A 26130-nucleotide genomic window follows, 5' to 3' on the forward strand; every position below is an offset into this window, starting at 1 on the left:
ATCTTGAACTTGAACCCAGAGGGTCTAACTACAAGACCATTCCTGCTAACCACAACTTATATCAAGTCTTCAAATGGAGTTTTGACATTTCAGAGCCCAGGCATGCACAGCCTGTCATGCATGGTCATGCATGGTCATGCATGGCGCATTCCATCTAAGTCATCAAGGTCCTGCTCATCATAATTTTCTTCTCCAACTGGAAGCTACCACCAGGACCAGAGTAAGCTCAGAGTCATTTGGAATGTTAACGTTCTAGAAACTGACTCCATCTTAAGCCCAGGATGAAGCTATTCATTCTGAAGAGGACATTCTTATCCTGCAACAAGGACCCTTAGTGAGATTTGGCCCATTCATGCCTCCATCTGAAAAACTAAGCTTTTCTCTGGGAGTTTGAATTGAAGGTTAGGGATGATTGCTCAGAAGGGGAAAGTGTGAAATGGTAATCACTTTCATATGACACTTGAGAAATGTTATAATAAAGCTGAGTAAATTGGAGCATGAGTTAGCTGGTCCTTTGACTAATGATGTCACCCACTTTGTGCTTCCTCCAGCCTATGATTAATAAAACGGGGTTATTACAGTAACTCACTCCTAGTGGGCAGCAGTGACGTCAGCAACAGCTGAGCAAACTGACTACATTTAGTCGTGCGTGTGGATGTGGGCATTTTTTTTTCCTGTGACTAACATGAAGCTAACAGCATCTAATGAAACAAAAGCTCCTTGAAAGTTGGGGAACTTATTGGGTGAACTCTTTTCTACAGGGAGCTCCATTTTAATTATTCTCATTTCATAGCTAAATGAAGTTGGAGTTGGCCAAAAGTATATTACCGGTTTTCAGCCCCTGTTTCATTAAGCCATCACAAATTAACCTGTAGCCTTTGGTAGAGAGGTTTTCTGGAGCGTTTTTTCCCCTTGTATTATAATGGATCTTCTTTCATTCATCATTTTATCCCATCTTTCAAGAGGAGCTCAACTAGTCTTAGGACAAGAGATGATGGCTGTACACTATGTTTTGAAAGTTTAAAACTAGCAATTCCAATTAAGTTCCATAAGAATATTACACTTAGTTACAGCTTGCATTTACAAGCTGATTAAGACTGACAAGAGTCCTGCTTGCCATTTCCCCTTTGTAAACTTGACCTTCCTAAAATGAGAGTGAGGCACCTGGAATTATTTGCTAACTGGGCTGAGTTGTCTGCCAGAATGCGCTGGCAGTGAACATCCACAGCATATACAGTCCCTGTGGACAGCAGCACTCCTGCCCTGTGCTTGGGAGCTGCTACCACAGAGGGACAGAAACTTTGGACTCTTAGCAGGACATGAGGGAAGCAATACTCATTGATTAAACACACACACACACACACACACACACACACACACACACACACACAGGACTGCCCTAGGCTTTCTGTTGGCTTTTGCCCTCCAAAGCTATAATTTGGGAACAGGTTGTGAGTGAATCTTTGTGGATAAGCAAAACTGGATTAGAATCAAGGTTTCTACTCTCTTATTAGCCTGATGGAATCTGTATGCTAAACCTCGGTGTCTTCAAGTCAGCAACATGGAACTGATCACTCAAGGGGCTCCAGGTGAGAAAAAATGATCATGACAGTCTGTTTTGTGTTCTTCCTGTAGTATTTTTCAATAATCTTCTGGGGAAATAGGAAGATCAATTTCTGTAGCAGATATCTCCTGATTGGGTTAGAACTGAGCGGTGACAAACAGTATAGAAATCCGTGTTGCTCAGGAAGAACTTTGAGGGCGTATTTATTTGGCCTCAGTGTGTATATTTTTTTCAATATATAGTTCTCTATAGAGGTTATAAATGATTATGTCATTCAATATTTTTATATGGACTACGTGGCTACTTCTTGGGAAGAAATCCAGGCATTTTTGAATCATTTGGAAGTTGACTGAGGCCTTTAGTTCTAAAATGACCACCTACCTGAGGTGCCTCTGATTCATATCTTGGCGGAGATGACATGGCTTTACAGTGTCTAAGACATTTTTCTGGTGGCTCCCTCCATCTTAATATGACGTCTGCCCTGGTTTCTCCTTTCTGGATGATCCAACTCAGGGGTTAAGCATTGAACCAGGGAAGTTTTTCTCATTGTCTGGACCAACATCTAAGTTATTTCCACATCTAAGTTATTTTGATCCCAGCAATTAACTTCCCTTTCATAAGTTTCACCAACACCAGCATTTGTTGATCATTACTATTACTATTTTCCATAATGTGAGCACAGTGCCTGGAGGGACATGGCCTTCCTTGAACAGCCCCAGCACTTCCTTGTAGAAAGGCAGTTTGGAGGATACAAAGTTGCTTGGAACAAGCACTAGGATTTAGCAAGCACTCCGTGTTATCTTTTCGGATATTGATTGTGTGTCAGTCCCCTAAGGTATTAAACAAATAAAATCAGGCTCCATCATATTGTCTTGGGGTAGGAGAAAGGCATAGTAATCTCACATTTGTGAATTTTACTTCTGGGAATTTTCTATTTAGTAGATTTATCTGATACAGAATTGCTAAAATGAACAACCTACTTCTCCATTCATTTACTGAATTTTATAAATCTGGCTTCCTAACAACTTGGGTATGGGCCAGATCATCTTACTTTGTTGCTGGTAACCAAAATTCTGCTTTTGGTTAAACCCCAAAGCCAGTAGGAAATACATTGAGCCCATACTAGAAAGTGAGCTGGGGCAACAATACTGCCCACAAGGAACTGGCATCTGTAGTCTTATGGTCCTCCAGGAATCAGCAGCACATATGCATGAGAATCCAGAATCATCACATTAATATTTTGCATAGTTGTAATTATTTTAATATTACAACTTGGGTTCATAAGCCTGCTTGATGGGAAAGAAGTGAGGTGAAACTTTAAACTTATAATTCTAAATCAAGATTTTCAGACAGTAGGACAGTTGACATTTGGACCAATTTCTCTGTTGTAAGGACTGTCTATTGAATAGGAGAATGTTTAGCAGGGCCCCCAGGCCTTACCTGGTAGATGCCAGTAGCACCTCCCTTCCAGATATGGCAACCCAAAATACCTCAAGCAGTGTCAAATGTCCCCTCAGGAGCAAAATTGCCCTGGTTGAGAATGGCTACTCTGGAAAGAAGAACAACCAGTTATTTAAAGGGATATTTTTCTTCTTTTTCTTTCCCCAGTCACTTTACTTGTAGCATCTGGGTCCCCTCCTTCAGAATAGAGTATTTCCCAATACTCTGAACACAGGCTTTCCTACAGAGCAAAAGGCCTGTGGGATATTCTGGTGCTTCTGAGAAAAAGCACGTGGGGCTCAGGCACTGAGTTTTGGATTAACTATTTCTGACCTTCTTTTAAATGAATTTTGGAGGTTTTTAATGTTTTCCTCTCTCCCTCTGCTTTGAACAACTCACTGATTGAACTTAAAAGCAAAACAGCTTCCTGGTTTAATTTTGACCTTGAGATGCTGATCCATTTTGTCTCCCAACTTTTTTACCTAACATTGAGTCTAAGCTCTGTGCAGGTCACAGCTGTCCAGGAAACAGGCAGGATCTGCCAACCCTGTATTTGATTTAAGCCATTTGATGAGACCTTTAGTCACTGACTCCCGCAATCTACTGAGGCAAATATCATCTTCTTCAGTCCTGCCCATGTTTTCTGGATTCTCAGCTGCCTCTCCAGGGAGCCACTGTTCACCATTGAGGCCAGGTCCTCCCGCTGGAGCCCAGAATAACACTCAGCTTCAGAGAACACCTCTCCAGTCCTTTTGATTTTCCTCCATAGTCACGTTTTATGTTCAGTTTCCCAGGCTGGATGAGGCAGAAATCATGCTCTCTGGAAACAGATTTTTTTTTTTTTTTTATAAGAAAGAACTAAAACACCCTGACTCGTCAGCAGCCATGTCCGTGCCTCTGAACCCCTGCTTGTGTCATTTAGCTGAATCAGAGGACAACTTTCCTGTCACCTGCTTGGGGTGTGCACGTCTCCTGGCTTGCATTTTTGACTGAATAACAGCAATCCGTGAGGAGCAGCTAAAATAACAGAGCCATGAGAAATGGCCCCGGTTTCCAGGCCTGTCTCCTTGTTCCAGGAGCAGCGAGCAAAGACACCAATTAATAGCCTGGACGAAAGCCGAAGGACATACGGTTTGCTCAAGAAGAAAAGTGCACATTCTTGCTTCTTGATCTATGCCAACTTTGTATGGGGACAGCTGTTTGCAAGAGTAAACACTACTACACTATAGGGTTAGCTATGGTGTCCCTAAAGTACGCTACCCTGCAAGCCACAGGCCACCACCCGAAGTCTGGTCTCTTCCCCTATGCGCACAATTGAGCTCTTATCCTCAAAGGAACTTTGTTTTCTGACCAGCTCACTAATTGTGATTGAAAACACCACCTCCCCAATGAGGCACTAGCCTTGGAGTTAGCGGCAGCAAGACAGGCCCTAATTGCTCCATTTACATAAAAGTAGAAACATACAACTTCTAAATATAAATCTCTGGCACATCGTTCCTTTTGCAATTACAGTAAAATAAGGTACCAGTTTCCCTCCCGGCTCCCCGTCGCAGCAAGCTGCTCGCTAGTGGCTGCACGGAGCCATACAAATATGCTGTACCCTGGAGTTGGAAGCTTTGTGAAGTAGCCAGTAAATCAGCCCGCCTCCGCTAGGTGAATGGGGCGGTGGCAGCGGGCCACCCTGCGGGCGCAGTAGCTGCGGAACCCCAGTGCAGGCTCAGTGGGGGGTGGGGGGCAGCGTGCACGCGCGCCCCGAGTCCCGGGTCCTAGGGACCCCGTGCGGCTCCCCGGGGTCCGGGCTGAGTTCAGAGATTTCCAAACTGTAGTCCCTGAGCAATGATTTTTTCTTTTCTTTTCTTTCTTTCTTTTTCCTTTTCTTTCCCCCCCTTATTCCCCTCCCTGAATTCTTGAGCTGCCAAAAGGGGGGAAAAATCAAGAGCTGCTCTTAAAAGAAGTTGCCCTTGCTGGTGCTCAGGGTAAAAATAGAGGCGGCCGCTTGGAACCGCTTGGCGCTGACTCCCTCCCTGCAGGCGCCCTGGAGTGGGCTCAGGCATCGCGTTCCGGCGTGATCTCTGGGAGTCGCCAGCAGGTGCTGCTCAAGGTACAGTAGCAGGCGGAGAAGCCGGGGCCCAGGGCCTGGGTGCTGGGGACGCCTGGGGGAGGGGGCAGGAAGTGAAAGAGAAACTAGAAGGAGCCCGGAGAAAGGAGATGCTGTGGGGAGCTGGGCTGCCAGGCTCACACCCTGAGCGCTTCCCTGAGTTCCTCAAGGAAAATCCCATTCTGGGCGCTGGACGTTGCAGGGAAGCGAATTGAACCCGCCTGCTTCCCCCACCTCCCGCACCTTGAGTCCACCGAGTGAGTGAGGAGGCTTTCCCACTGGGGGGTCCTGGGCTGGGGGTCCAGCTGGAGCATGATAGCCGGGCAGGTGCGCACTTCTGTGGCATCTGTTGGTTGCCCAGCGGTGGTCTCATAATGGCAAATGCGGAGTGGATCCTGGTAGGGGCTGCACATTCCCAGGACACAGGTGTTTATAGAGAACCACCACTCCGCTCCAAAATAGCATCAGGGATCGGCTGAGTCCGGCTCTTGACCCTGCAGTTCACCTTATGGATCCCATTTTAGAGATGGGAACACTGAGGCCCAAGTTTCCATGGCGAGGAAGAAGGACACTGGGGTCTGGTCAGGTTTGTTTTGTGCCTTCCACCCCATGACTCGCATGTCGTGATAAAGACTTTCATGGCACGATGGATGGTTCACACATGAAGCAAGGGATGAGTTTAGATCTCTTCAAGGTCATTGCCCTACACTCGGTCTCATTTTTAAAAAGTGGGAAGTTCCTTTCTGATAAGGGTTTGAGTTCAAGCAACTCTGCACTGCTGGGCAGGCTTGGAGTTCATGGTCACAGATCCTATTTCTGTCTTTGCCACTCACATTCCCTGTCTTCCTCTACAACCTACAACGGAATGACTTTATTTCCTACTTGAGTACTGCATATGCAGTTCTTAGAATACTCCTCTTCTCCTCCCCCCCGGCCCTCACAGCCAGCACCCACGCTTTCTCCGTAACAAGCCAAGGGAGACCTTCTCCCACAGCAAGCCTCTGGTCTCCTACCTGCCCCAGCCCCACACCGGGAAGCCAGTGCCCTGAGATTTTGCTTGTGGGCACAGTGAAAAGTTTATTTTATGCATGTTAAATCCTGCATACAAAACAACATATCTGGTCATATGGCTTTCATTAGCTCCCAATTTTGCACATTTTATCCAACTTGTCATGAGAACCCAGCTCGTGCTTCAATTCTACTCTACATCCCTTCTCCACCATTCTGGTCTGAGGAATCCTTCCTCTGTTATTTTCCAAACTTACTGGTGCCCCCCCCCCCCCCCCTAGAAATCTAACTGTACCCCTCTTTCAAGGGATGTTCACTTCTTTTCACAAATCTCATATTTATAACAATTTAGACATCATTGGACTTGAAGTTCTGGGTAAAAAAAAATAATACTGCGTGATTTAAAAAATTTAATGTTTTGCTACTTAGGATGGGATTGCAAAGACCTGGGAAGGATACTTATGAGTTCACTTGCAGAGAATGAGTATTTCCCAAGTTCTTAGTGATACATGATTTATGAAGAAAGTGTTCTATTTCAAGATGTAAAATAATAGTGTCAGGAGAGGGGAGATCGTCCTCATGTGGATATACATATTTTCCTATTTTTTCTCAATGAAATAGCTCATTTAAAATAAAATAAAATAAAATTAGAATCCTGTTAAGAACACTACAAATTTTTTTCTCTGTGAAAAACAATAAAGTACTCTGTAAATAGAGGCAGTTTCATGAAGTAACAGCTGTTTTATGTAAAGACATAAAACTGAAGCTGAATAGAACAAGAGGTGTGTGTGTGTATGTGTGTGTGTGCGTGTGGTGAGTACTAAAAGTTGAAAGTTGGGCACTCATTGAGACAAATCTATTTGATTCCAATGTCTTTGTAAAAGGTAGACTAGTCACAGGCAGGGGTGTCAGTGGCTCAGTGCATGACCCAGTAGTGTCTCAGAAGGCAAGAGGGATTTCCATTAGATAATGAATTATGAAATGTCTCACTCTGGAAAAACCAGTCATCGGCTGATGTCATGCTGATTCTAACCAATCCCAAACAAAGCCCCAGCCCTCCTCTTTTGAGAGGTACCAATGTGTTAGTGTACAAATAAGTAGTACAGTATAAAACTTCACAGTGCCAATACCATGAAGAGGAGCTCAGACAGCTCTTAACACATGATACAGGAGCCGGCTGGTGAGAGAGAAGCAAGCAGAAAGGTAATGCTCTTTAATTCTTACTTATGAGCGCTTTGCACATTCCAAGTTAGAATGACTAGGAAGAATTTTACAACTTATTGGCACTTCCCCGGGCATTGTGATTTGTACCTTTTTCCTATTATTCAGGCAGGTTAATACAGCTTTTAATAGTCCTAGAGCATGCAAATAGATTATGTGTTTATACAACCCACTCAGCACATATATACAAGTACATATGCCAGAGAGAAAGCTATTTTTAAGAGTTACATTTGCAAACAGTAAATTTTACAGAACACACACATACTCACATGCAGGAAGAATCCAAATATTGATAAGTTGCACTTATCTCAATGATACTTTTAGGACTCTTGAGTTCTTTGGAGTCATTAAACTTTTAGTTCTACTTCAGACCCTCATAAAACTTAATTGGACTACAAAATTCTTTGGGTACTACATCTATGACTCCAAAAAGGTGGGTGATGTTAAATATTATAGTACAAAATATTTTTTAAAAAATTATAATGCTTCCCTCTTCCTTTCACCAGCCCTTACTTATTGAAAAAGAGACTTTTAGGTAACGTGGACAAAGTTTTATCAATAATAGCAGAGTAATTGATGGTCCTGGAGCTGAAACCTCAAAGGTGTTAGGCTTGTAACAGAGAAAGTCTTACAAATACTTGTTTTGGCAAGGGGAGGCATTATACACAATGCAGAAAAGGATTGTTACCTGTGTAACTGTAATTTTACTTAGTGTCACAATTTTATCTCTCATTTCCTCTTGTACTCAGATCTTATGCTTGCAGTAATGATACATTTTAACTCTTTTCACCCAAACTGCATTGCTTGACTGGAATGCTCTGAACATACTAGGTGACAGATATAAGCTGACTGTATCTAAAGAAACTAAGAGGGCTTATTTGTGGGAAAGAAACGGAGAGGGAAGGAAAGCTTTAACAGATGGACTCTTAAAGATACTTTTGCAAGATAAAAGAAATAAGACAGAAAATGAAAAAAAAAAAAAAAGAATGGGGAGAAGAATTAAAAAAAAAAGCCCCAGGCATTGTTTAAAGCAGGAAGGTAATTCACATTTTTTTTTCTGGGCACACCAAAATCCATGATGGTCTCAGCTGTGCTGTTCCTTTGAGGGGAAACGAAGCTGTCAAAGAGGCTCTCTGGGCATGTACTGGTCAGGACTGGGTAGGGGACAAGCTGAAAAAACTATCATTTGACAGATAAAAACAATTTGCCCATATATTTTAGAGCTTCCTCTTCCAGAGGGCTATTTATTCAAGTCACGAGAGCACTCTCCTTTTATGAAAGAATCTGGGAAAAGCCAAATGAATTTAGCACTGTATCTGCGAAGTCCGGGCTAGGGGTGGTAGGCTGCAATTCCTGCCTGTCTCTTCACTCCAGCATGGGAAGGGCAGTGAGAGGGGAGAGGAGGTGGCAGCTCCTGTGACTTGGGCATGGAAAATGCTACCTGCCCTTTAGATCCCTCAGTGCCCCGCTGTCCTGCTTAGCTGGGCAACACAGAGTGTACTCCGTGACCTTCAAACAAAAAGTTTGGTTAGACTTCCTTCCCCTGGGTGAGGACCTTAAACATTTCAATATAATGAATGGCAGTCTCCTCTGACTCCAGACTTCTTCAGGGGTGAATGAATGGCTGCCCTTGGGCCCCAGTCCCCTGTCCTCAGGTACCTGTCACCCAGCCTTCCTGGCCAGCTGGACACTGCGTTGCCCAGGGTGGGGGTAGGGACTGCCGGTGGGGGGGCTTCACTATCAAGTCAGAGTTTTGGATTGAGATTGTGCCTTTTGTTGGAGTTTCCCCCTCCAAAAAAGGAAGAGGGTAAAGCGAAGGAACTGGGCAGAGGAAGAAAAAAAAAAAAAAAAGAATAAAAAACCAGAAGTGAACAAAATCAGGAGAATGTGTGGTAGAAGGAAATGTAGAACCCCTGAGACTGGTGATATTGGAAGAGAGGTGTGTGTGAGGGAGCAGGAGCAGAAGGAAAGCAGCCTGTCAGAAACCGGCTGTCCCTCCCCTCCCTAATCACAGACTTTACTCACAGACAAACTCCCTCCCTCTCCCATTCACTCACTCATTTAGGGCCAATTCTCTCTCTCTCTCTCTCTCTCTCTCTCTCTCTCTCTCTCTCTCTCTCTCTCTCTCTCTCCCTCTCTCTCTCCCTCTCTCTCTCCTTCCCCCCTCTTTTCTCTCCCCCTCTCTCCTCTCTCCCTGTCTCTCCCTCCCATCCTCTCTCTGTCTCTGTCTCCCCCCACCCTGTCTCTCCCTCCCTCCCTCCCTCCTTCCCTCCCTCCCTCCTTCCTTCTCTTTTACTCGGAGACAGTCAGAACTCTCCTCCCTGACAGCCACAAACCTACAACCCTGACTGCTTTCAGAGAGAGAACCTGCAAACAAAACTTCACAGAAAACTTTTTGCTCTTGTTCCAGAGAATTTGCTGAAGAGGAGAAGAAAACAAAAACAAAAACAAAAAAATTCCAAAACAACAACAACAACAACCACCACCACCACCACCACCACCACCCTGTGCGTGAGGGGGGAGGAAAGCGGGGCCTTTTAAAGAGGCAATCACAACAACTTTTGCTGCCAGGATGCCCTTGCTCTGGCTGCGAGGATTTCTGTGGGCAAGTTGCTGGATTATAGTGAAGAGCTCCCCAACCCCGGGATCCGAGGGGCACAGTGCAGCCCCCAACTGTCAGTCCTGCGCGCTGGCCACTCTCCCAAAGGATGTACCCAACTCTCAGCCAGAGATGGTGGAAGCCGTTAAGAAGCACATCTTAAACATGCTGCACTTGAAGAAGAGACCCGATGTCACCCAGCCAGTGCCCAAGGCGGCGCTTCTGAACGCGATCAGAAAGCTTCATGTGGGCAAAGTGGGGGAGAACGGGTATGTGGAGCTAGAAGACGACATCGGAAGGAGGGCGGAAATGAATGAGCTGCTGGAGCAGACCTCCGAAATCATCACGTTCGCAGAGTCAGGTCGGTGGGTGCTGGCATTGGCGGGCGGGGGTAGGGCGGGGGCAGTAAAATAGGTTTCTCTGACAGTCCTAGGAGGACCTTCTCTTCCCTCCAGCTGGAAGCTGCCTGCGAAGGTGATTAGTGAAGAGGGGATGGTAGTGGACAGAGGGGTGGCAGGGGAGCGGGAGAGGACTGCACAGAAAGAGAAATCTTAAGTGACTGTCAGGAGAGGACCAGCTTACACTTGCTAAACTCAGCCCGTCCCCGGAGAGGAAGCTCCCGGGCCAGTCCGTGAGGGGCTCCCTTCCCCTGCCTGTGAAACCAGATCAGAGCAGCCTGGGTGAAAGCCAGAGCACATTCCGGTGTTTGGGGAGCAGAGGCAGCTTCCAGCCCCCAGCCGAAGCTTTCACTACGAGTAGGGGGCCAGAGTGCCCAGGTATCCGGGTGGAATGGCTCAGATAAAGTCATTGTTTTAAAGCCAGCCTTCCCCTTTAAAAAGTCCGATCTTGGGCCACATCACAGGGACCAGGGCACCTTTATTAGTGACAGTCATTTGTACCTTTGGAATCTCTGTCTGTGTGTGAAACACATCCTAGGCAGTGAGAAGCTACTTTGGGGGACAACTGATAGTGAACCAGAGGTAAGTTTGGGAAGTCTGACTTTTGGTCTCTGGACAAAAAAGGAAAAGCAAAATGAACCCCCTCCCTCCCCAACACATATACACCAAAACTCAGTTTTGTTCTTTGTAAAGTTACTAAGAACTCTGTGCCAAGGAATTTAACCTTGACAGAGAGCTCTCAGATACTGTGCCGAACTCTCATTCAGTCCTTAAGGGGAAGAACTTTAATAAATAGATTCTCCTCATTGGCCCAGGACCACAGTAACCTGTTGCTGAATGCAAAATACCTGTCAAAAGTATGAGCTGAGGACTTGGAGCCAGGCTCTTTTAATAGTTACGGAACCCAGATCTTTCGCATGCCTCCAAGCTCATGCAGGCTGGGCGCACAGATGTGTTAATACCATGTTGCTTTCGCCGGGCTGAAGAATTGGATCCCTTGCCAAATCCATTTGATAGGAATGCCATTGTGTTGTGTGATAGAGCATATGGCCAGTAAAGTATGTGCAGGGACTCCCAGCATTTTGCTTCAAAGTTTGTTGCAGCAGTGTAAACAATTAAGGCAACACTCAGAATTTCCAGTCCTGAAAACCTGTTGACTCAGATGTTCTATTTTTCAAGAAAGTGGGCATAAGACCTGGGCATCTTTTGGGGGAAGCAGATAGCTTGCTGGCTTCTGGAGCCCACTGTGGGAGAAACCTTGGTGTTCCACCAGTTTCCCTAGCTAGGTAGATGTCTCCCAGAAGCCTGTCTAATTTAGGGAAGGTCCCACTGTCTTTCCTGGTGCAGCTCTTTCCTGAGGCAGTCCCCGCAAAGCATGCTTACTGTGACTTTTTCACCTAATGCTTATTGAGGAAAAGTCATGTGGCAGTTTTCAAGTTGCTACCTCATTTCCCTTGAACTTTCAATCATAGAAAACTAGGAAAGAAAATGCTTATGACATTGGGCCTTGTGTGTAGAGTGGATTTCAGTGGTGTAGAGGGCTACTCCATGTCTTGGCCAGAAGAGGCCCGTATATATTTTTATATTCCTGTCTATGATAGCCTCAAATGCAGTTGGCTTTAATGGCATTATATGATGCAAGATACCTGTACCTTTGACACTTTAAACTCCACAGCAAGTCCTGGCAGTATCTCTCTCCTTCTGACTTACCAACTTGTATAGAACCTTACTCTCTCGGCGTTTAGAATTGGGCCGTTTACATTCTTTCTTACTTATGGCCTTCCTATGAGTGCCAATGTTTCACTCAGTTATGTGGGATCTTGTCATTTTTTTTTTTTTTTCACTTCTCTGTTTGGTGTTTAGTTAGAGAGAAAATGAGGCAATTCATTGGACTTACACATTGACGAAAGTGTAAGATTTGTAATGGGAAAACTTCTGGTTGAATTTACGTCTTGATTTCAGATTCTTAGAAGTGGTTTGTTACAGTTGCTTATTTTTCTCCTCTGAGAAGTTGTACACATCAACTCTAAGTAGATTTCATGTAATTTCACTGATTTCATGATTGCTGTGCAGATAATCTATTCTCCAAGCAAAGTACCCTACATAGAGGCATTTTCCTGCCAATTTTGAAAACCCCGAAAACATGTTTATCATCTGAATGATTGTAGTGAATACATGAAAATTAATAGCAAACTCTTAGGTTTTGTTGCTTTTGGAATAATTCAACTTCAGTAAACTTCCAACAATGTGGAATGGCAAGTAGAAAAGTTCATGCGTTTTTATTTTCATCATAACTATTCACACAGCATAGAATCCAGCCATGAAGCATCACCTAGGAGTATGCTATAGAGGCACCTTTCAACCCCAACATTCCTCAGTTTGGGGATGCATGTTTAATTTTGGCCTGTCCTCTCCTTCATTCTTGAAAAACGTCATGACATTGTCATGGGAGTAAAGGGACCACAAAAGCTGAAGTCCCTTGAAATGTTTTAACTGAATTCACCCCATTTGCTCAGGTAGAAAGTGCCTCCCCAGCTCAGTGTAGCTGTTGAATCGTTATTGGCTAAACAGTGAAGAATCACTCTAAGGCTCTGAAATTCATTTCAACAAATAAGAATGATTTCATTTTTTACAGCTGTCACCCAAAATTGCTCCCCAAGTTCACTGCATTCTTTGCCTGACTGGCTCCAAATCCTCACTGTTTATTATCAGTCCCTTCTTCAAAGGAAAGATAGGGATGAATGAAGCCAAGCCAACTATCACTTTAATTGCCAATGAAACTAAAATCAGAGGCCTCCCTGGCTGATATATCTCATTTCATCTGCTTTTGACTGATGACAGTAGTTGATCTGTCAATGTACAATAACAATATACCATTGAATCTCCATTCCTGCCAAATGTTGAATCTCATAATTAACTTAGCAGTTGATAGCAATTATGGTAGAAAGGACAGGGAAAGAAAGACAAATGATACATCAAGAAGTGGGCAGTGCTCCCCTCCCCCAGCCTTGATGTTGCTGGAAAGGGCGCATAAATAAATCTCCCTTTTGCGGGGGATGCCACGCCCAGACAGGGGGCTAAGAACGCTTGCTTGGTTGTGTATCTTCGCTCCCCCTAGAAAGCCATATTAAAGTGCATTGAGTCCCACCATCCCATTTCTTGCCTATCTTCTGAACTTTGCTATGTATTACCCCTCACTGAACCTCTGAATCTTTAGGGGTTACACATTTCCTTCTTTGAATAATGGTGAAAAACTGGCCACAAGAGGGCGCGGTTCCAAAGACGTCTGCTTTTTATCAGTTAATCTGGGAAAAGCAGTTGTGCCTACTGGAAGCCCCAGTCTGTAGCGCTCTAATCCTGTTATTGTCACTTCCGTCTTCTTCTCTCTCATTCTCTGAGAAAAGTTAGGATTTTGTGGGATGGGAGAAACACGACTACCTGTAAGACATTAAACGAGGCAGAAGGCATGGAAATGGGAGTGCTGGTGATACAGGAGAACATTCCCCAGCTCAATGGAAGGCAAACCAGTGATACATTTCAAAAGCAAACAAAGCAGAGAGGGGAGAAATGTGACCATGAATCATCAGCGATACTGATTTGCTCACCAGTCTCTCCCTAAAACAGTCTCCTGGGTTTTACAAAAACATCTTCCATCTCCCCTGATTTTTGTTCCTTAGTTTGCCTGCCTTATCAACACTTTCCGCCAGCCACAAAAGACAAGTGACTTCTAACAGGGAGGAAAAGGTGATTTATTTAACGCCTTGTAGGAAAATGGTGTTGGGGTGAAGCGGATGTGTGCGCTTTGGAAATGAAGGCGTGGAGAGAATGGGAGTGTGGAGGTGAAGGAAGAGATCAATATTAGGTTTTGGCCTGAGGAATCTGTTTCCCAGAATGGGGGTGGGGGAGATGCCAGGGTAGAAACTCCGTTTTCACATTTGGAGTTATACCGTTCAGGCATCTTTCATGAAAATGCATATTTGTCTTGGCCCCTCTTACAATCAAAAATACTTGAGAGTGATCTTTTAGCTGTAGCTCAGAATTGTTCATCCTTCACTTGTTCTTAGGTCCAAAATCAAAAGTGTAGAAGTTCGCAGTCCATGATATCCCATGGGTTGAACCTTGGGAATTTTTTTCTATTTCTTATAGGAAGTTAAGACTCCTTTCTCTCCCTAAATATTTAACCTTTTTTTCACCACCATTTGAAAGGAAGAGGCATGGCTGATACATGTTTTTGGCTGAACATTTATAACATTTCAATAATGGATCCTAAGGAGAGATATTAAGGCTATGAAATTTATCAAGATAATTTATAACCAAACCAATAGTTCTACTCCAGGCGAGATCCTGTACTACAGGTCAAAGAAAGAATAGCCTTTAAGACCTCACTGGCTACCTTTTGCAGGAAGCCTTGGATGCAGTCAGCTATGAACACACACACACTGTAATTGGTAGCTCTATATGTTGCTACCATCTAGTATACCATATCTAGGCACAGGGAGACTTTGACAAAGGATGGAAAATTAAGATAACAGATGCTTTTTACAGCACCCCCCATGGTGAGTTTAATATACACCACAAACAGTAAGGCTTTGCACATTAGCATTAGAGACATAATTATTAGCTGTATGTAAAAGGGCAGCATACTTTATGGAAGACATTGGTGAGGAAAACAAAACAAAACAGAACCAAAGCACTGCATGTGTGTATTGCTTATTAAATTGCAAATGTTCATATACCCACAAATCTGAGTTGCTGGACTTTTGGATGAGCAGCAGTATTTTTTTTTTTTTTTTTTGCATCCTATTGTGGGGGAAGGGACCAACGGACTTGATGCTTAACCCTTGGCCTGCCTCCTTGATTGAATTGTTTGAAAACCCTGAAGGCAATGGAGAATGTGCTGCATACATCTTTACCCTCAGCTTGTGCAGTCTTTCCTCAGTCCACCCCTCCCACCAGGCAACATTTAGGAGGTATTCCCTGTAAGGTCCAAAATTTCTCCCCACTCATTTTTCTGCACCGATTTTTCTCCCCGTTTGATATGTGTCCACCATGCTCCTACGGGTTTAAGTGATGAGATATTATCACCCACATAGGGTTGCGTGGGATTTTCTTAGTGAATTACTCAGGCAGAGCAGGCTATGATACAAGCATTGCTCACAAGCCACAGGAAGAAAAAGAAAAGCACAGAAGATGAAAAGAATATTAGCAGAGCGTAGGGAAGGAAAGATTAGCAAAGCAACCAGCTCTATCTGGTTATCTAGGAAATAGTGCAGGAACCCAGAGCATGCCCATACAAATGAACATCGTACCTGCTCGTGAAGCATTATGGGGAGGCTTCCATTTCTGCATTTTATAGCACCGGCTATTTAAATCACACCTGAAACTGATTCGAAATTGATCCTAAACACCCCAGCTGTAGGCAGCCTTCTTCCATTTTCCAAATTGTTATGCGCAGAGATTTGCAGATTGGGGTATCCTTTCACGGATGCTGAAGTACAGTAATTTCTCTCAGGTAATGGAGAGATAAAGGGAATCGGCTAAGTTGTCCTGTTATTCATTATATTTTTCATCCCTGAGATATCTGAGGGCTATAATATATTTCGGAAACCAACAGCTCTGATAAACGGTAATCCCATGTCAGCTTGCAGCCAGCTAGTCCTCCCCACCCCTTCCTGCAATGAGCTAATGTAAAAGAAAAGAAAAAAAAAATATGCACTGCTTAATAAGTCAGAATACAATAGAACTTGTAAAATGTACCTGCACATGGGGTAGACAGTAGGAAAACTTGACTCTTTCTCTTCCCCCTGTCCTCCTGAGCATTATGGCAAACAGCATTTTCATGACATTGGATCTGTTTTATTTTCCCCCGATAAAACATCATGCAATATACAAATAGCAGTTCCAGAAATGGGCACCAGGAGAAGGAGACGGCAGGCATGTCAATTAGTAGGGGAAAATCCAAATGTCAGAAACATGGGGGAGAGAGAAAGCATACAGGCAGCGGATGTGAATGCAGGGAGCAGTCTTTCCGTTCAGATAAGTAAACCGATGCACAAATCAGCTCCAGAGCCTCCACAATACACGGGCGATGCCATACAGTGGGTTATCAGCCAAGACCAGCATGAAAGTAATTTTCTGATGACTCTGTGATCCTGACATAACAGCACCTGACAGATTGAGCCCCCTCTAATGAGTACTCTCTTTGTACAATCCTCTCTCAGGAGCACTAAATCATTTGCTTCCAAGTACAGCTGCCTGTGAAGATGGGGTGGGGCCAGATCGCACATGAGAGACCTGCTCCTGTGAAATGGGGGTCCTGCCTGCAGGCCAGTGTGACAGGAAGCTCTGGCCTCTGGCCTTGCTGGCGCTACAAAAGCAATTCACATGCCGCTGTCCTTGTTCCAGCCTGCCAATTAACCCTCTGTTATCTGCCAACCCCAAGCATCGGGATAGCTCTGGACTTCATGTGTGAGAGGTCCAGCATGTGGGGTCAGCATTGGCATCCCGCCCCTCACTCTCACCCCCTTCACCCTCACCCCCTTCCCAGCATGGAGGAGTGCAGAGTGGACCTGGGGGGGGTGGTCCCTGAAACTCTCCTGTCTCCCCATCCAGGGCACTGATCATGTGTTCTTTCCTAGAAAACCAAAAGGCAACCTTGTGGTCTCTTGCTTCTCTAATTTAGCAGCTACTGTCTCTCTAGAATGGCACTCTGTGCAGTTTAGGATTTCAGAAGCTGCCCTACCTAAAGGTACAGAGAGAACAGCAGGTAGCCTGATAGCATTCTCCAGAAGGAGGGCAGAGGTGCCACTTGGGAGGGACCTGCGTGCTGCTCCAGCAGAGGCTGGGGACATTTCTCCATGGTCTCAGCAGGGCAGGACCCTACCACCTAGAAATCAGCTGTTCCTTTCCATTTTAGATCAAATGATTAAACTCTGATTCCTGGAATCTTTCCTTTTCTTAAAGACACAAACAACCACCAAAACCCCACCCATTCTCTGCAAAGGGCAGTATAGGATTCATTTTGTTTTTCAAAGTCATCATCATGCTTCCTAAAATAAGACAGCTTCACTCCTTGCTGCTCCCCACTCTGGGTTCTATCAAATCATAAACTCTGCTTTATTATTCATTTCAACTCCTGCCAGGGACATGAGGTCGAAGGAACTCCCAAGCCACTGCTGCCATCAGAGTGGCAAGGTTAGAGGAAGATGCCAAAGACGCCTCGTGTCCATATGTAGACCTTCTTGGCCCTGGCCTCTGTGATTTTCCCACTATCATAATCACAGTGTGCAGACTGTGTTAAATTAAGAACAGAGTCGGCAGTGCACAGTGCTCAGAGAAGGCTGCCTTCTGCTGTGGAGAACTTGAAACTGTGCCTAAAATTTATAGTACCGTAAACATCTCAGGGCCTCGAGTGATAAGTACAGTTGGATTTCCGTTAGCTATAGAAATCCAGGCAGGGAGATCCTCTTAGGGAGTTGCGACTTCTAGAATGAACTTCTTGGAGATGTTTCCCAGATTTGTCCCTGGGATCCATGGACAGCGAACAGTTGTTAAGTAGGCACACACTCAGGTAAAAAGGCATGTCTCTGCATACTGCCCAGGGGGATATCTGGAAATGAGGGAAAATATTTGATTAATCAAAGAGCTTGAGTCTGGATACCTTCTTCTTTTATGTAGTAAATGGAACTGCATAATCAGGCTGCAGGTGCATATAAAAAGAGCGAGAGACAACTTTCTAATTTTAGAGTCAAGTAGTACCAAGTGGTTGCTGAATCCAACCACACTGAAAACACAGGGATTTCCCCTGGGTCAGCAGCAGTTGCTATCTGAAATGTGTTTTTGGTGCTCATTTGGTGCATTCTAAAGGGATGGAGGGCTTGGGAGGTAGGAGGTGGCTCTATTAATTTCATATAACTCAATGTTAAGGATGCCTTCTTTTGTGTGCATATGTGTGGTACTGGGGATTGAATGCAGGGCCTTTGCACTGAGCTACATCCCCAGCCCTTTCTTATTTTTTATTTTGAGGCAGGATATCTCTAAGTTGCCAAGTTACCAAGCTGGTCTTGAACTTGCAATCCTCCTGCCTCAGCCTCCCGAAGTGCTGGGATTACAGGTTCGCATCATCACATCTGGTTAGTTAGTAATCAAGCAATTGCCTAATCTCTGCCAAACACCAGGCTATAGGAGTGAAGGAGATAGAACAGACCTCAAATCTCGGATGTCTTAAAGAGACTTGAGAAGAAGGTGGTAATGGAGGAGACAGAGGGGAGATAAGGCTCCTAGAGGAATTGCTGTCCAATCTGCATTATTAAAGTCAGCCATGAAGGAAGGGCAGTGTGTTGGGAGTCCAGCAGGGCCAGTAGTATTCTAGGCAGCAGGAGCAGCAAGGGTTACTCATAGGATTCTCAAACCCTGGGGAATCACCTTTAGCTGGACCACACAGGACAGGGGACTGGGCAGGGCTGGAAGTCTCTGTGGGATGCTGACAGCAATCGGGACTCAAGGATGAACTTAGAAGAGGAGGTGGCATCAGAGCCCTTGGAAAGATTCCTTTAGTGGCTTAACAGAAGTGAGTGGAAAGGGGTCTGCCAATGCCATAGAGATTGGATAAAGAATACTGCGCCCGAGTTGCCCAGGAATGAGCTTGGGGGTGGTGGTGACAAACATGAGATATGATCAGTAGGTGCTGCCCACGTTTACCCACCAGAGGGCTGGGGGAGAGAGTGCTTGTCTTTCTGGGTGCAAATATTTCCCTAGCTCACTGGGGCTTACAGACTGTTTTTCTTTATGTTAGCACACTTGATCCTTCCAAAATCTGAAATCATAGGTCAAATGTCATTATGTCATTCCCACTTTATGGAAGATGAAACAGATTAAGCAGCCAGTCAACAGAGTCAAGACCCCTAGGCCCTCTTCATTCTAACACAAGCCTCTGCAAACATTTTTCTGTGAGAGGCCAGAGTAAATATTTTAGGTTTTGTGGTTCGAAATCTCTACCCAGCCCTGTGATACGGGGCAAACATGGCCACAGGCGACACATGAAGACACGAGCATCGCTGTGTAGCTGTGCTCCAGTGGGATTTTATTTGCAGGCACCGGTTTAAACTTCAGATAAGCTCCACATGTCACATAATATTTTTTTCTCAAACCGTTCAAGACTGTAGAGACCATTCTTAGCTTGGTGGCCATCCTGAAGCAGGTGGCCTATGGCTGTCAGTGTGCTGACCAGGGTTTAGACTTCTGCTTGCCCGGACAGGGACAGAGTACAGTAACTGGATGTGAGTGCTGGAGCGAACCAATGTCCCTGTTCTCTTTTGTGTCATTTCCTCTTCAGGCGCAGCCAGGAAGACACTGCACTTTGAGATTTCCAAGGAAGGCAGTGACCTGTCCGTGGTGGAGCGTGCAGAAGTGTGGCTCTTCCTGAAAGTCCCCAAGGCCAACAGGACAAGGACCAAAGTCACCATCCGTCTCTTTCAGCAGCAGAAGCACCCACAGGGCAGCTTGGACACGGGGGATGAGGCCGTGGAAGTGGGCTTAAAGGGGGAGAGGAGTGAACTGTTGCTGTCGGAGAAGGTGGTGGATGCACGGAAGAGCACCTGGCACATCTTCCCTGTCTCCAGCAGCATCCAGAGGCTGCTGGACCAGGGCAAGACCTCCCTGGACGTGCGGATTGCCTGTGAGCAGTGCCAGGAGAGTGGGGCCAGCCTGGTGCTCCTGGGCAAGAGGAAGAAGAAAGAAGAGGCGGACGGGAAGAAGAGGGATGGTGGTGAAGGCACAGCGGAGGAGGAGAAGGAGCAGTCTCACAGACCTTTCCTCATGCTGCAGGCCCGGCAGTCTGAAGATCACCCTCACCGAAGGCGACGGCGCGGCTTGGAATGTGACGGCAAGGTCAACATCTGCTGTAAGAAACAGTTCTTTGTCAGCTTCAAAGACATTGGCTGGAATGACTGGATCATCGCGCCCTCTGGCTACCACGCCAACTACTGCGAGGGTGAGTGCCCCAGCCACATAGCAGGCACCTCGGGGTCCTCACTTTCCTTCCACTCCACGGTCATCAACCACTACCGCATGCGGGGTCACAGCCCCTTCGCCAACCTCAAGTCATGCTGTGTGCCCACCAAGCTGAGACCTATGTCCATGCTGTACTACGATGATGGCCAAAACATCATCAAAAAGGATATTCAGAACATGATTGTGGAGGAGTGCGGATGCTCCTAGAGTCTCCCGGCCTGGGAGAAAGGGAGCTAGAGTTGCCAGTGAAGAGAGTGGCAAAAATGAAGATTTTTTTTTTAAGGTTTCTGAGTTAAACGACCAGAAAAAAAAATAGAAATTTTGAAAAAATTTAAAAAAAAAACAACAAAAACCACAAAAACTAAACTAAAAACAGAACCTACAAAACAGATGAAGGAAGATGTGGAAAAAAAAAAAATCCTTAGCCAGGGCTCAGAGATGCAGCAGTGAAGGAGGCAGGAATTGGGGGAGACAGGGAGAAAGGGGTCCTTCATTTCTTCCAAAATCACACTGATGACATCAGTTGTTTAAATGGGGTATTGTCCTCTCCCCTCTGCTGTGGTTCCCTCGAGAACCTCAAAGTCAATTTGTCTAGTCTGTGTTCCTGTGGACTAGCACAACCCAAATAACGTCTAGAAAGCCATGAGTTTAAAAGGGCCAGTCCCACCCAGTCACCCAGGTCATCAGCTTGTCTGTGCGACACTATTTCCGTGTATATCAGCAGACACACACATACACATACAGGCATTTGCGCACACAACTACAGACACGTACTGGTAAAAGAGCAACAGTGTGCAGGCAGCCACACATTCTTTTTCTGCACCACGATTGCAACAAGACAAAACAAAACAAAACCAACATTTAAAAAAAAACTGACGACAAGAATGGGAGGAGAGAAAGATCAAGGAAAAATGAATACCAAGTTACAATTCGTTACGGTGCTTCTGATCTTAGAACTATGCAACCTAATACGTTTGAAACTGTTTACCTGAGAGAGAACAAAAAGAGAGACTTTTTTGTATTGGAAATAACCTGATTAATTTTTATTTTCTTCAAGGAGAGATACTTGAAAGGAATATGTTTGTCCATCTGTTGGATCCAAACATTTCTATATTTTGTAAATGTTGTTTTTTTTATCGTTTACTATTTGCACTACAATGGTATTTGACCTGTCTAACCCTTATTTAACAAGTATTTTCTTCGGGTGGGGGTGGAGGTGGGACTTAAGAGCTGCACTTAATGTGAGCTATAAAAGAACTGCTACAGCACACAAAATAGCTATTTTTATTATTATAATTATAATTATTATTATTATTTTGTACCTTAAAAAATAGACACATACACCAAAGACATTTGTGTGAGCCTTTAAACATTCTGTCTGTGATTGGTATTATTCACCATCCGTGAGTCAGGGGCTGAGCGTGAAGCTTGAGGAGGGTGGATTGTGTTCAGGCTTAAACAACCTGAGAAGTTTGGTTTTTGACTCTTTTGACATCCATGAAACAGGACATTTCATACTGGATGTACAGTAGTTGTACACTGTTGGATATCAAGTTCAATCAGATTCATGAGACTACACGCTTGTATGTGTATCTATACATTGCTTGTGCATACGCATACCTGTGTGTATATATACATGTATTGTACCATGTCCACACACGATTTAAGCACTTCAGGTTGTCTTTTTTTAATGTTCTTAAAGCAATGAATGTTTGTGTGCAAAACACAGTATTTTTAAGAAGGATAGGCTATAGTTTTTGCTTTTACTCTGAACTAGGTGGGCACATTTCAAAAATTTGGATGGCAAAAGCCTGAAAATTCCAGTGACTCTTCAACAAGGCCCTCTATAAATGTACAGGGATCAAATTCTTTTGTCTTTCTTGTTCCTCATCTCCTACAAGTTATCCCCTGTGGGGAAAACAGGATGCTAATCAAAACTATGGGCTGATTTTTTTCACTTTATATTTATTATCTATTGGAATATTGGAATCAATCTTAAATCAGAAACTTTTTCAGAAAAAAAGAACTTCAGGCCAGAATAAAAGAGGTGGGTGCATTTTTTGTTTATTTGAGGTCAGATTGTGAGAGATATTACTTGCACCAGTGGGGTTAATTAGTGTTGTTGTTACTAGTTAAAAGCTAAATTTTTGGAGGAAAGAGTTAAAAAAGAGTGGAAATTGAGGAAGAGAACAGTTAAGAGGAAGCGGGGATGAAGGTGGTAGAACAACTCTCATATATAGTCTTTTTTTTTTTTTTTCCTTTGGACCAGGGATTGAAATCAGGACCTTGCACTTGCCAGGCAGGCAAGGCACCACTGAGCTACATCCCCAGCTCAACTCTCTAATATTTTAATTTGCTGCCAAAATTCTTGGCATGTAAGTTTTTATGTATTGATTCAGATGCAAAACAAAGCAAAACAAACCAAATCAAACCAAACCAAACCAAAAACCCATGTCTAATAGGCATCAAAGTATATGCTGAAAGCTAGGTGTCTCTATTTTATTTTAGTATTTCCCTTGCCTGGAGCAGCTAATAAGTTATTCATTTATGTGTTTAAAATACAGAGCCTTATTTTTACTGACTTAAAGTTCGTAAAATTGTTAAAAATTGGAAAACAATTCTAATTAGGAAAGCCTACATTCACCAGTATTCTGTAAAATGGTGATGTTTGTGTCAATTCATAGATAGTTGGAAGAGAATGAACTATCAGTGAGAAGCCTAATATTACAAAACGTGTTTTAAAATTAGACTCAATCAGTATGTATAACACGAGGAGGTATGCAGGCAGGTTACCTTAGTCTTGTTACTGAGCACATAGACTTATTGTTCTAGGGGCCCACCCTGTCTTATGCAGGAAACAGCCTGCACTGTGGGAAAAGCTCACAGTGGACCCTAATAAAGGTCTATAGACCTTGGGTATTATGCATGTGGAGAAGGTGAGCTTGGTCAGGAAAGCTGAGGCGAGGAGAAAATGGCCAATTTTTCAATTTTAACAAAAAGCTTTGCGGGCCTTTTGAACTGCTTCTTTTTGATACTGGAAATAACACTGGAACCTAGGGAAATAGTGTGAGGATATAAGTCCTGGCTCACTGTGCAGTGGTGCAGAAAGTCAAGGCCATGGGAAAAATAGGAATTTACAAAGACAGCTCTGTGCAGCTCCCATTCACCTCAAATCAATCTGGCATTTTGTTAAGTCCTGTAAGTCCCAGATACACCAGGGATAAACTGGGGTTTGGTGAGTGGCCATGGTTGGGTTATCACACCCCCACAAACGTCAACCTCGTTTCATTTAAATTTATCTGGCCTTGTTATAGAATTACAAATTGCTACCATCTTTAATAATATTGGAAGATACTATTTTACCATCTTTAACAATCGCAGAAGTTACAAAGCCTTGTGAACAACCATTCTTTTCACGTAGCCACATTAGGCCAAATTAAAAAGCTTTTAAATTCTATCCTCTTAGGTTCTTCATACTCTATAGCCCATGATAAAGGAGGGTATCTCTATCTGATCTTACTACCTTGCCACTTTTACTCTGGGGTTGAACTCTATGTTCTCAAGTATCTGCCCACACTAATTCTAGAAGCTCTAAAAAGCACTTGTCCTCAATATCTCAAAATAACGAAGATTTTATAGGCTGAATTTTCATTTTCTTTTTTTTTTTTTCCCAAAAGAGTAAGGCAAACCTCGACGCACGTGCTGGGATTTTGTATCCCAGCACAACAGCCTCTTTCAAGTTTATTTAAGATTGATTCCACACTCCATTATCAAGAAGAGTTCTTGCAGTCTCCTTAAAGTTAGAACAAGGAAAAAAAGATTTTTCACCCTTGTAGGATTGGGCTTCAAGAGGGGACTCTAAATACAGACAAATATGCCTCAGTTGCATTAAACAGAGATTCAAATGATCACATTCATTCGAAAACAGGATTTCCTGTGGGCCTTTTAGGCAACTTCCCCTTTCAATGTAGAGAAAACTTAGTCACCCCGAAAACCTACATAATAAATGAAACTTGTAGATGTGGGCAGAAGGTTTGGGGGTGGACATTGTATGTGTTTAAAATAAACCCGGTATTACTGAGAAGCTATTGCATGGGTCAGAGAAAATGAATGCTTAGAAGCTGTTCGCATCTTCAAGAGCAGAAACAAACCACATGTCTCAGCTACGTTATTATTTATTTTTATGCATAAAGTGAATCATTTCTTCTGTATTAACTTTCAATGGGTTTTACCCTCTATTTAAATGCTTTGGAAAACAGTGCATTGACAATGAGTTGATATTTTTCTTTAAAAGAAAAATATAATTATGAAAGCCAAGATAATCTGAAGCCTGTTTTGTTTAAAAAAATTGTTTTATGTTCTGTGGTTGATGTTGTTTGTTTGTGTGTTTTTATTTTTATTTTGTGTTTTTTTTTTCCTTTGGCATACTACATGCAGTTCTTTAACCAATGTCTATTTGGCTAATGTAATTAAAGTTGTTAATTTATATGAGTGCATTTCAACTATGTCAATGGTTTCTTAATATTTATTGTGTAGAAGTACTGGTAATTTTTTTTATTTACAATATGTTTAAAGAGATAACAATTTGATATGTTTTCATGTGTTTATAGCAGAAGTTATTTATTTCTATGGCATTTCCAGCGGATATTTTGGTGTTTGCGAGGCATGCAGACAATATTTTGTATAGCTAGTGGACAGTATTCAGCAACGCCTGATAGCTTCTTTGGCCTTATGTTAAATAAAAAGACCTGTTTGGGATGTATTTATTTTTATTTTATGTCTTATTTATTGATTTTTTCCAAAATTTACTTTGCACACATATTACCATATCTTTTTCTGGGTGATCATTTTGTTTCTACTGTAATTATCTAGAAGAGGATGGGATGAAGAACAACCTATGAAGGAGCGTACAAAGTGTGGAGTAAGAGAGCTCAAGCAGAAAAAGAACATGTATTGCCATGGCAGAGGCTTATAATAAGTTACAGATGCTTGGGCTGACAATATTTCTATTTTATTCATTTTGTTCATTTCCTAGTTATCTAACTGTAGTGGCAACTATTTGCAAGAAATAAACAAACATCCTTTTCTTCTCTCCTTCCCTTCTTTCTCCCTTCTCTTCTTTCCTCTTATGTTCCTTTCTGGCTAGAAAACTGCAACACATAGAACAACCAGAGCTAAAGAACGACATATCTGTAAAAAAAAAACATATCTAGTTCTGATACTGGAACCAACAGAACTCATTCAGAATCAAAAGTAAAGTCAAGAATTAATTGATTCTTCAACCTTTTCTTCTACAGTTTTTGTCTAGTATTTTTGCCTATCCCAGAGGTTATAGAGAAAATAGTGTTCATAAAGGCCCTGAGAACCAAGAACCTCTCCATGTGTCCCTTCATTTGATATTCACCTATTATTGTTTTAACCACTTTTCATGGTAGATGTTACCTCAGCTTTTTCCAAGGACTCTCAGGCACAGATAAGAAATATTAATTGGAACTAGAATCCCAAACCAAGTCTGTAATCAAGTTTAAAGTGAATCTTCTTTTTGCTTTCCTATAATTCCATTTTTGTGTTAACATTCTTATATCCTGAGGGGAAAAAGAGGGGTTGAATTGAGTATAGAAGATACATAATTTTTAGTAAGAGCCTTTTTACTCACCATTACCACCAACTGAAATCCCAAATTCATGTGAATTCATTTCAACCCCTTTTTACTTCAGTAGGAAAGTTTCAATTTTTTAGAATTAGAAAAGGAGAATTATTAGTTTTGCTTTATACTGTTAGTATTCTGTTT

General features: G+C 43.3%; 1 protein-coding gene and 1 long non-coding RNA gene across 5 annotated transcripts in view; one reads left to right on the forward strand and one right to left on the reverse strand.

Annotated features, from left to right (window-relative positions):
- LOC110348240 (uncharacterized) overlaps positions 1 to 16843 on the reverse strand; it is a 139036-nt gene extending 122193 nt beyond the window's left edge. Inside the window, exon 1 of the long non-coding RNA XR_015445484.1 lies at positions 16086 to 16843. This is a non-coding gene — a long non-coding RNA (uncharacterized LOC110348240). The remainder of the gene's footprint in view (positions 1 to 16085) is intronic.
- On the forward strand, positions 1368 to 25101 carry Inhba (inhibin subunit beta A). Of its 4 annotated transcripts, XM_021254543.2 has the most exons (4): positions 1368 to 1589; positions 4927 to 5105; positions 9742 to 10291; positions 19663 to 25101. In XM_021254543.2, the coding sequence occupies exons 3-4, from the start codon at positions 9904 to 9906 to the stop codon at positions 20544 to 20546; spliced, it is 1272 nt and encodes a 423-aa protein (XP_021110202.1). In that variant the 5' UTR covers positions 1368 to 1589; positions 4927 to 5105; positions 9742 to 9903; the 3' UTR covers positions 20547 to 25101. The 4 variants fall into 4 exon arrangements, with proteins under 4 accessions (XP_021110202.1, XP_087052525.1, XP_087052526.1 ...); XM_087196399.1 differs by lacking the exon at positions 4927 to 5105 and having other exon boundaries at positions 1434 to 1589; XM_087196400.1 differs by lacking the exons at positions 1368 to 1589; positions 4927 to 5105 and adding an exon at positions 5184 to 5359.
- Positions 25102 to 26130: the final 1029 nt, after the last annotated feature.

This window comes from Heterocephalus glaber, unplaced genomic scaffold, assembly GCF_053883595.1.
Source record: "Heterocephalus glaber isolate CG9 unplaced genomic scaffold, H.glaber_assembly_v1.0 deba00001610, whole genome shotgun sequence".
NCBI classification, from domain to species: Eukaryota; Metazoa; Chordata; class Mammalia; order Rodentia; family Bathyergidae; genus Heterocephalus; species Heterocephalus glaber.